The sequence below is a fragment of the Dreissena polymorpha genome, chromosome 4 (assembly GCF_020536995.1).
Source record: "Dreissena polymorpha isolate Duluth1 chromosome 4, UMN_Dpol_1.0, whole genome shotgun sequence".
Taxonomy (NCBI): Eukaryota; Metazoa; Mollusca; class Bivalvia; order Myida; family Dreissenidae; genus Dreissena; species Dreissena polymorpha.
The window spans coordinates 71,360,846-71,373,052 of NC_068358.1; the positions used below are offsets into that span (position 1 = coordinate 71,360,846).

At 36.0% G+C, this 12,207-nt stretch overlaps 1 protein-coding gene across 2 annotated transcripts in view; it reads right to left on the minus strand.

The window, feature by feature from the left end:
* The window catches only part of LOC127877003 (39S ribosomal protein L28, mitochondrial-like), an 82,130-nt gene that overhangs the window by 66,224 nt on the left and 3,699 nt on the right, over nt 1-12,207 (minus strand). For both annotated transcript variants that reach the window (XM_052422575.1, XM_052422574.1), the window contains exons 2-4: nt 10,018-10,174; nt 8,980-9,117; nt 3,137-3,278 (exon numbers count right to left, since the gene is read on the minus strand). In XM_052422575.1, coding sequence (XP_052278535.1) covers nt 3,137-3,278; nt 8,980-9,117; nt 10,018-10,174 — 437 coding nt within the window. The remainder of the gene's footprint in view (nt 1-3,136; nt 3,279-8,979; nt 9,118-10,017; nt 10,175-12,207) is intronic.

A 12,207-nucleotide genomic window follows, 5' to 3' on the forward strand; every position in this document is an offset into this window, starting at 1 on the left:
TAATTTTAAAGTATCCTGGGCCTCTTTCAGGTTGTATATTATGCAGTTTAAGTTCAACTAGAGAGTGGTCAGTCATAAATCCTGGTTTTATGTTACATGTGTCAATAATGTTGCAAAGAGACTCAGATATTAAAAAATAGTCTAATCTACAAAATATTGTTGGTTTTGTGTTTGAGTGCCAGGTGAATTTTCTTTCGTTTGGATATATTGTACGCCAGATGTCTATCATATTGTAGTTTTCAATTATGTTATTTAAAATGTTTCTATTTTTAGGATGAGTATAAAGGTTGCCCTTCTTTTTATCTAATAATGGGTTAAGAACAGTATTGAAATCACCACCGACTATGATGTTTTTATCTTGATTATTATTTATAAAGGATTGTAGTGTTTCGTAAAAAGTGGAATCATCTATGTTAGGGCCGTAAACGTTGATTAATGTTAATTGTGTTTCGTGTATTTTGATATCTATACTCGCTTGTCTGCCAATTATTATTTCGTTAAAATTATCGACTGTGATCCCAATATTATTTTTTATCAGAAAGGCCACGCCTTGTTTATTAGAATGTTGACCACTAAGATAGATGTCTCCGTCCCATTCATCTTTTAAGGTTTGTCTTAAAGTATGTGTCAAGTGACTTTCTTGTAATAGGATTATACTATTTTTTTTTTCGTCTAACCATTTGAAGATTTTTATGCGTTTGTCTTTATTATTTAGCCCTTTTACATTTAAAGTACATATCTTAATCATTTAAAGAAGTGGAGGGTGATGTAAATGATAATTTGTGTATGCTTGTCCAGTTGGTCCCTATTTTAAAAAATGCCCAGTTGGTTTCTAGTATAAGACATAAGATATCATTACATACAAACGAAAAAAGAAAACAAAAAATATGGATACAAACAGCTGAATAGTCCATAAAAAAAAGAAGCAAACAGAAATAATCACAAAAATGAGAAGAAAACAACAATAAACGATTTGTCTCCAATAGAGACCTACATAAGCGCACTTCCGTACACTGGAAATGCACAAATTAATTGAAATAGTGATCTGAGTATAAAAATATATATATAACACCGTAGATTTATGGTAACTTATAATTATAATAATATACCAATACAAAAACTACTAAATTGTGTGTGGATGGTGGTTCGGTGCGTGTGTGTGTGTGTTTGTGTGTGCGCGCTTGTTGCCCACGTGTGTTATGCGCCTGTGTTGTGTATGTTCGTTGAAAGGAGTGTGCGCGCCGGTTCAGTTATGTGTGTGAATGCGCGCGTGTGTGTGTTTGCGCGTGTGTGTGCGTGTTTGTGTATGGTTTGTGTGTGCGCGGCTGCGTGTGTGCGTGCACGTATTCGTGTGTGCGTGCTCGTGTGTGTGTGTGCGGGCGCACGAGCGCGCGCGTATGTGTATGTGTGCGTGTGCTGGTTGTGTAAAACGCGTGTGTGCGGGTGCGCGTGTGTATGTGTGTGTTTGTCTGCGGTTGAGTGCGCGCGTATGTTCATGTGTGTTTGTGAGCGTGTATGTGAGTGTATGTGTGTATACATGCATGTGTTCTGTCTTATTGTTTTGCACTGTGTGTACCTGTATTTCGTAAAAAAACGTTGTAATAATTGATAACCTTATGTTACAATAATGACTATAACATGACTATTACAATGACAAAATATGCATTCTTATACAAACATTTTGTGCTATTATTTGTCAAGAGGTTCACGACAGTTAAAAAGAACCTATGCACCTACTGTATTTGAAAATCATCTATTGATTATATATGTATATCTTCATTTATTGTTAAACACAATTAATGCAATCAGTACACGTTTTAATAAACTGTTGTCTACGAAACGTTTAACAAATATCAACATTACACGATATGTGCTAAGATCAAAGACATATACACGAAAACATTCGTATGTCCGTCGCATTGTCGATCTGAAATATGCGAAAAACGAAACCTACTTAGATCGACTGACGGACATTCCCACGTTTTTGTTTGATAAGCAAACGTTTTATAAGCATTTTGTACTTATAAAATGTAACTCCAGTATTTTCATGTTTACTGTATCTGGCCTGCAGTTAATCTAGTTCCGAAAACAAAATGAACTAGAGATACCACCAGATGTGTTTTTACTCATATAACAAAATTATGAGCGTCTTACTCTCAATAAATATTTTAATTTTTATTAACAAAAATGATTACAAAAATGTGTTGCCCTATTTGGAAAGAGGTTAATTGACAACATAAGTGATGTGGAGTTGTAGAGCAAATACAATATACTGAAAATTACACAAATTATATAAAACACATATTTTCTGTATTTTCTATAACACATATATTCTACGCACCGCATGCTATATACATAAATATAGGAATAGATACATATCCTCCTATCACAGCTCATGAGCCACATAAAAAAGCGCTTTTCCATACACTGGAAATACACAAAATAAAAAGTTTATATAAAGCTCCGTAGATTGTATGTAACTTATAATAGTAGTAATGTAACAGTAAGAACTACAGAATTGTGTGGGGTGGTTCGGCGCGCGTGTGTTTGTGCGTGTGTGTGCGCGCATGTTGCGCGAGTATGTAGTGTGCGTGTGTTGTGCATGTACGTGTAAGGGGGTGTGTGCGCGGGTTCGTGCATATGTGTGTATGCGCATGTGTGTGAATGTATGTGCGTGTGTGTGCGCGTGTGTGTATGTGTGCGTGTGTACGTGCGTGCGTGTGCGCGAGCGTGCATGCGTGTGTGTGCGTGTTCGTATGCGTGTGTGTGCGTGCGCATGTGTTTGTGTGTCTGTAGTTGAGTGCGATTTTCTGTAACACCTATTCTAAGCAACACCCGCTACATATATAAATATAGATATAGGTTAATATCTTTAAATATTCCACAGTTCATGCAAACATAAATACAAGTAAACAATGCAGACAATAATTATGTATATGATAAGAGAAAGTTAATTTTTTTTAGAAATATCAAGTTGCTATCTTCAATATTGCAAAAGTTATGGGAAATGTTAAAGTTTTCGGACGGACGCACAGAGTGACAGACTAGACAGACAGACAGACGGACTGACGGACAGTTCAACTGCTATATGCCACCCTACTGGGGGGATAAAAATAATAAAAAGCTCCCTTGATACCTGTAGAACATAATAATCCAGTCCGAAAGCATCGTCTATAAGGTCCATGGCGCGGTTCGTGCACGGGATTTCAAACCATTTGTCAAGGATCTCGCTGTACAACTTCCTCTCGGTCAGAACAGGTGCATAGAACTTGGGCATCCTGCAACATATTAGGTAGCATAGAACTTACGAATCCTGCAACATATCAGGTAGCATAGAACTTGGGAATTCTGCAACATATAAGGTAGCATAGAACTTGGGAATCCTGCAACATATCAGCTAGCATAGAACTTGGGAATCCTGCAACATTTCAGGTAGCATAGAACTTGGGACTCCTGCAACATATCAGGTAGCATAGAACTTATGAATCCTGCAACATATCAGGTAGCATAGAACTTGGGAATTCTGCAACATATAAGGTAGCATAGAACTTGGGAATCCTGCAACATATCAGCTAGCATAGAACTTGGGAATCCTGCAACATATCAGGTAGCATAGAACTTGGGAATCCTGCAACATATCAGTTAGCATAGAACTTGGGAATCCTGCAACATATCAGGTAGCATAGAACTTGGGAATCCTGCAACATATTAGGAAACATAGAACTTGGGAATTCTGCAACATATAAGGTAGCATAGAACTTGGGAATCCTGCAACATATCAGCTAGCATAGAACTTGGGAATCCTGCAACATATCAGGTAGCATAGAACTTGGGAATCCTGCAACATATCAGGTAGCATAGAACTTGGGAATCCTGCAACATATCAGGTAGCATAGAACTTACGAATCCTGCAACATATCAGGTAGCATAGAACTTGGGAATTCTGCAACATATAAGGTAGCATAGAACTTGGGAATCCTGCAACATATCAGCTAGCATAGAACTTGGGAATCCTGCAACATATCAGGTAGCATAGAACTTGGGAATCCTGCAACATATCAGGTAGCATAGAACTTACGAATCCTGCAACATATCAGGTAGCATAGAACTTGGGAATTCTGCAACATATAAGGTAGCATAGAACTTGGGAATCCTGCAACATATCAGCTAGCATAGAACTTGGGAATCCTGCAACATATCAGGTAGCATAGAACTTGGGAATCCTGCAACATATCAGTTAGCATAGAACTTGGGAATCCTGCAACATATCAGGTAGCATAGAACTTGGGAATCCTGCAACATATCAGGAAGCATAGAACTTGGGAATCCTGCAAGGCATCAGGTAGCATAGAACTTGGGAATTCTGCAACATATAAGGTAGCATAGAACTTGGGAATCCTGCAACATATCAGCTAGCATAGAACTTGGGAATCCTGCAACATATCAGGTAGCATAGAACTTGGGAATCCTGCGACATATCAGTTAGCATAGAACTTGGGAATCCTGCAACATATCAGGTCGCATAGAACTTGGGAATCCTGCAACATATCAGGAAGCATAGAACTTGGGAATCCTGCAAGGCATCAGGTAGCATAGAACTTGGGAATCCTGGAACATATCAGGTAGCAGAGAACTTGGAAATCCTGCAACATATCAGTTAGCATAGAACTTGGGAATCCTGCAACATTTCAGGTAGCATAGAACTTGTGATTCCTGCAACATATCAGGTAGCATAGAACTTCGGAATCCTGCAACATATTAGGTAGCATAGAACTTGGGAATCCTGCAACATATCAGGTGGCAATAAATTACACATGCAAATATCTAGAATACAACAATTTGGCCCAAACTCTTCAATCAATCTTGGGTCTCTTTTTAAAGGATAAGTGGAGCAAAACAAAAAATATGATTTAAATGCAAAATTAAACCAAGCATTTAACTAGAGCTTTGTCACAGACGTGATGTATACCCCCACGTGCCGCATTGACACAGACTATTTTGCATGCTGTCTTCACAAAACAAGATAATCTAATTTATGGGGATTTTTAAGAATTATTATGCCATTATCATTTATAGCCATTTTGACCTTTGAACTCTTGAATTCTTTCACATGACATGCCGTCCAATAACTGTGAACAAAACTAATGTACAGAGTCATTTTAAAATCTCACAATGAATGACATATAGTTATGGCCCAGACAAGATCATTTATTTCCATTTTTGACCTTTGAACTAAAAGTGTGACCTTGACCTTGGAGATATTGACGTAATTCTTTCGCGCCACACACCGTCCAATGATGGTGAACAAAAGAGCCAAATGATTTTAAAATCTCACAATTAACAACATAGTTATGGCCCGGACAAGCTCATTTATGGCCATTTTTTGACCTTTATACTCAAAGTGTGACCTTGACCTTGGAGATATAGACGTAATCCTTTCGCGAGACACACCGTCCAATGATGGTGAACAAAAGAGCCAAATGATTTTAAAATCTCACAATCAACGACACAGTTATGGCCCTGACAAGCTCATTTTTATGGCCATTTTTGACCTTTGAACTCAAAGTGTGACCTTGACCTTGGAGATATAGACCAGGGATGGAAATTAGTGGTTGCCCGTGAGCCCGGGGCCAGAACATGTTGGCCTGGTCAACTCAAATTCAAAAGTTAGTAGTCCGGCTGGGCAACTTGCTTTTTAAGCTTGAAACAATTCAGTGCATTTTACTCCTATAAATATGAGGTTGATTTACATCGACAGATTACGTCTAATTATTTGGACTAAGTGCATTTAAACATTTAATGAAATTGGCGACTGTGAGTTAATAATACGTTTAATAAAATTCATTTATCAAAGCCAATGAAATGATTTAACTCAGACTTATATTATGACATAATACACAGACAGTTTGTCAATTTAGCAAAGTTGTTGTTTACTTATATTTTATTTTATTTATAGAAATTCTTATATACACACGACCCTACATGTACATCGTACTGGGCCAGTGATTTTTTTTGCTCAAAATTAAAGCCGAAATTTGGCTGCTTCTCAATCACAAAAATCAACATTTTTTCCCAAAACTCTGACCAAAATTTCCCTCCCAAAAAAGCCAAATTTCAACCATTTTTTTATTAATTTTTTTTAAGACAGAAGTTTCTTATAACATCCTGCAAAATATATAACTTTAATTTAGTCCTTTTTGTTGATAAATAATTCCCAAATTTGCCACTTATCGATTAAAAAATACCTATTTGACTAGACTCCTTTTCCCAAAATGGCTTGAAAACCCCCTGAACATGCACTTAAAAACAAGTGTGTTTCTTTTAATCATATTTATAATGCTTAATTTTTCCCAATTTGATGGTTTATCGCGCTTTTTTCCCCAATTTCATGGTTTATCGCGCTAATTTTTCCAATACAAATGGCTAAGGCTGTAACTAATAAAAGCAACAAAAAAAATCTCTGTGGGCTCGTTAGTTTTTAGCTGGGCAACCAAAATACTAAAGATGGTTGCCCGTGTGGGCAACCAATTGTAAAACGTTAGTTTCCTTCCCTGTAGATGTAATTCTTTTGCGCGACACACCGTCCAATGATGGTGAACAAAAGAGCCACATGATTTTAAAATCACACAATTAACTACACAGTTATGGCCCTGACAAGCTCATTTATGGCCATTTTTGACCTTTGAACTCAAAGTGTGACCTTGACCTTAGAGATATTGACGTAATTCTTTCACTCGAAACACCGTTCAATGTTGGTGAACACATGTGCCAAATGATTTTTAAATCTTACAATAAATGACATAGTCATGGCCCAGACAAGCTCATTTATGGCCATTTTTGACCTTTGAACTAAAAATGTGACCTTCACCTTGGAGATATCGACGTAATTCTTTCGCGCAACACACCGTCCAATGATGGTGAACAAATGTGCCAAATGATTCTAAGTTCTCACAGTGAACAACATTGTTATGGCTCGCACAAGCTCATTTATGGACATTTTTGACCTTTGAACTTTGAGTGTGACCTTGACCTTGGAGATATCGACGAAATTCTTTCGCGCAACACACCGTCCAATGATGGTGAACACATGTTCCAAATCATTTTTAAATCTTACAATGAATGACATAGTTATGGCCCCGACAAGCTCATTTATGATCGTTGAACTCAAAGTGTGACCTTGACCTTGGAGATATCGACGTAATTCTTTAGCGCGACACACCGTCCAATGATGGTGAACACATTTGCCAAATGATTTTAAAATCTGACCATAAATGACAAAGTTATGGCCCGGAAAAGCATTTGACCTTTAAACTCCAAGTGTGACCTTGACCTTTGAGATATCGACATACTTTTTTGACACGACACACCGTCCCATCATGGTGAACAAATGTACCAAGTCATATTAAAATCTAACGATAAATGAAATAGTTATGGTCCGGACAAACTTTCAGTTTAAAACACGCTCATTGACCCCGTGACCTAGTTTTTGACCTGGCATGACCCATATTCAAACTTGACCTAGACATCATCTAGATACAACCTCTGACCAAGTTTGGTGAAGATCGGATGAAATTTCGGGACAGACAGACCGACCGACAGACTGACAAAGTGACTCCTATATAGCCCCTATTACCAATGGTAATGGCGGTATAATTAAAATAACATAATATGTGAAATAAATGCAACTGCAAACAATAATCTAGCTACATAAAATAAGGCTAAATTGGTCATTGTCAGCTAGGGTACTGCTATAAAGAACCCCGTGTACGCTTTAGTATACTACAATGTACCACAGGTATGGCAACATACCAAAGAAAACTGATGCTAAATTTGTTGTTGTCTGCTCATTTGTTTCAAATTAATTATGTTTACACTTATGTCAATATTCTGTGAAATAGCCTCCATATTATCAAAATTAAAATCAAAAAAGCATGTTGAAAAAAGTTTGGTTCAAAAAGAAATTTGTTTGGTGATGTTTTTCGATGGGAATAAAACTCGGGTGCAGTCTAATATTGGCAAGGTATGTTAAAGTATATTATGTTGGGGTACATTGTAGTATACTCAAGAGTACTAGGGGTATTTTTAAGTAGTAACCAAGCCAACAATGACCAATCAAGCTAAAATAAGCCACTTAAGCCAGCTATTACTAAAACGGACATAGGAATCGGTGCCAGCAATGCATGACAAACACTGTACATGTCCTACTAGCTCTACTCATCAGTTAATTGTAAAATTTCAAATAAATCTATTTGTTCTGAACCAGCAAATCATGTTTTGCCTATAATTATGAGACAAAGAGATTGTAAACATCACTAACATACAAAGTTTTTTAAAAACATGTTTACCCTTTATATTGGTTGGAAAAATACACAACAATAAGGCTTGTCACAAGTATTTTGACTGTTTTTGTTGTGTGGTCTGTTGCTCCACAGTTTGAGTACTGTAAGTCATAGCACATTGCAGATTTCATACAACAAGGTTGCAATTGTGTAGTGGATATGGTATCTGACATGAGACTGTCAGCTTCTTCTTTTGACCAGCATAAAGGGAGCGTTCACAAGATATTTCTAAATACACAAAGTGCAGATTATTTCCAAGTTGCCAAGGCAAGACAGTGTCAGCCAAAGGTTCTTCATGCAATCAGGTTAAAAAATATGTTAAAATTTAATTTCCAAAGTTTGAAATTAAATTTCCATAATTTGAAACTGAATATAGCACAGATTGAATGTAATTTTCAAAAAGTTTGAAATTAAATGTTTAAAAGTTTGAAATTAAAATTTAAAAAATTGAAACTGTTAAAAATTAAATTTCAAAAAGTGTGAAAGTAATCTTAGAAAGTTTGAAGGAGATTTTCCAAACATTTCAAAGTGAATTTCAGACAGTTTTAAGTTCTCTTCCAAAAGTTTCAAAGTGATTTTCAAAATGTTTGAAAGTCCATTTGTAGATGTTTGAAAGTTTGTTTCCATCCTGCAGGCTCACCTGCACATGTTATCGTCCCTGTTCCTGCGGCCCGTGATGGGCTTGGTGAAGCACTGTACCACGCCCTCCCCACCCCACAGGCCTTGGTTACACTGCACCGGGTACTTCACCAAGATGGGGTGGTTCTGAACCTTTTGCCTTCAATGAAAAAGTGCCAATTCAGGGTTATAGACAAACGTTTTGACCTTGATTGCCCACAGTGTATCCCTCTAGATTCATCAGTCACTACAGATTTAGGCATGGCCATTTTTTGCAATTTAGGACATATTTTCGATGGAAATTTTATTTTTATTTTGAAAAACCATCACATAGATGTTGTTATTTGGTTCAAAACTTGTGCATTTTTTGTTGTTGTTGTTTGGAACACAATTTGAAAAAAAATTGCTACACATGTTGTCCATGGGCCAATAATTTTGAAAACAAAAATCACTTTCAAACAGTAGCCTGGTGATAGTTAAAGTTCGTGTATTAGAAGATTTATGCCATTATTTGTATCAAAATTAGTGCAAAGGTTTTCCTTTAAAAATGATGACTAAAATGATCCATAAGAAAGAAACCATCAAGGTTGCCAGAACCTGTTACTTAGGATACATTTGATATGTACATTATTATCCCATTATTTTTTTCTAAAGGCATATTAAGTCCACTATAATCTTGTGACCAAACTAATGGGAAAAGTGGGTATAGCGGATACAGAGGGAAAAGGTCTTATTCGCTCCTTGTTATATACATTTTGTATATTACTGGAAGGCCTTTAAGAATTGTTGAAAAAAGGCTACCTCAAAATTGTGTATCAGCTTCGGTACATCACAATTGTATACATGCTACCAAACAATAGGATGCAGGCTTCTACACAGTTTTGTATATCAGAGGTAGGGGTGGATGTCAGTAGAATGGATTTCATTACCAATCAACACACAAGTTATGTTGCTGGGTAGGGCATAGAATTATTGATCCCCAAATGTGTGGTCCATCGATCAACCAACTGAGCTAGCATGCATGACATTCCTAGATTTTTGGACCAACTAATCTACTCACAACAGTCCATCCTTATTGTATTCATATTTCCTTGGATCTGGAATCCAGTGCACAGCCTCCGGGTCTTTCATCATGAAGTTCAGGCATCGTTCCTTGTAGTGCTTTGGCAGCAATCTTTCACATTTATCAGTCCAAACGTATGTGTAGGCTGCTTGCTCTACAATAACCAATGAAATGTTATTTAAGTAATGTGCCTAACTCTGTGAAAACAGGGTTACATGCATATTTGAAAGCTGTCTTCCCAGATAAGCCTTTTAGTCCACACAGGCCAATCAGGGGCAAAACTTTCTGCCTAAACTGGATTGACTAAAAATGTAATTAAATGCTCGTGCATTAAGCCCCATTTTCCAAGAATGAAAGAAAACATATTTTTAATTATCTGAAATTCCACAAAATTATTCTAATAGTGCCATATTTGTAGCCTTCGTCAACATGGTCAATGAAATTTAATTTAAGATTGAAAGTATTCATATATTTGACTGACATTCAAATATTGGCAAATGTAATTTATTTTAGACACAATATATATTCCTTTTCCTGAACAAACTCTTACGCAAATAAAGACAAGTTTCAACTATCGTTGCTTAATACATTAATTGAAGAGGTTCATGTGGTTCTGTATTAACCGATCAATAAATTTGATCATCATTTCTTAGTTTCTATGACTACAGGTAAATGCATGATCACACTTACTGACTACCGGTAAATGCATGATCACACTTACTGACTACCGGTAAATGCATGATCACACTTACTGACTACCGGTAAATGCATGATCACACTTACGCATGAGGTTGTTTTGGTAATGATTAACAAGTCTCAAGGCAATACTTATAATAACCAATTAAAATAACCATTTACTACTGACAAATGTAGTAGGGTGTATAATTGTGACTAGTGACTATACTAGTGGCCACTGACACTAAGTTCAATATCAAACTCCATGTAAGTCTTCACTTGTCTTGTCCCTGTTAACAAATAAATCAAACTAATCAATGATATGTAGTATATTGATTGGTAAAAAGTCTTATGTTTTCTTGAAAGTTTTATATTTTGATCATAAGCCTTGCTGGAGTTACTAGCCAACAAGTTCTTAAAATTAAGACGCCATGCAAACACTTGTGGTGTGACTCTCAAAATAATCAAGCTTAACCCTTTGCATGCTGGGAAATTTGTCATCTGCTAAAATGTTGTCTGCTGAATTTATAAAATTAGAATTTTCTTCATTTTTTTCCAAAGAATACTATCAGAATAGCAAACAGTTTGGATCCTGATGAGACGCCACGTTCTGTGGCGTCTCATCTGGATCCAAACTGTTTGCAAAGGCCTTCAAAACTCGGTTCCAGCACTGAAAGAGTTAAAACACTGTATTATGTGATTTGGAATAAGACATCAAACTGGGAATGAACATCATTTGGGGATTTTCTCAAACAAAACTATTAATTTCATGATAAGAATTTATTTTTGTAATATTTAAACTATACTTCAAGCTTAATAAGCAATTTTCCATGACTTTTTTATTAAAAGTGATTTATCCTTTTTACTGTATTTTTAAACTGTGTTCATGCACCGTATGGACACAGTTTTATTTTATGAGGATTTAAAAAAAATCAATAAAAAATCCAGTTTTGTAGTAAAACAATTTAAATGATGCTATTTTATATGCAATTTTCTATTTTAATTATAATATTTCAAACTAAATAAATACAACATGTAAAACTGTATAATATGCACGGTTGAAAAAACACAATTTATTCCCAAATTGATTTCTTATTCCAACTTCACATAAAACTGTGTTTTAAAGTCTTAAGATATTTAATGTTAATGGTAATTTAGTTGTGCAAATCAAATATAAAAACAAGAGCGCCGCATGACGGAGCAATATACGCCCGATTCGTGTGCCATTGGAGATGATACACTGATGATTGATGTATTTGTTTTGGAAATAAGCAAAAAAAACAACAACAACTTATATAACTGATATATTCATATATATGCATTGATATCAATAAGTGTACACTTAGTCTCATTTGTTCTCTAAAACATAATATTTAAATCACTAATTGACCCTATGACCTAGTTCTTGACCCGACATGACCCATATTCGAACTTGACCTAGATATCAACTAGATGCAACTACTGACCAAGTTTGGTAAAGATCGGATGAATACAATTTGAATAAGAGTCCGG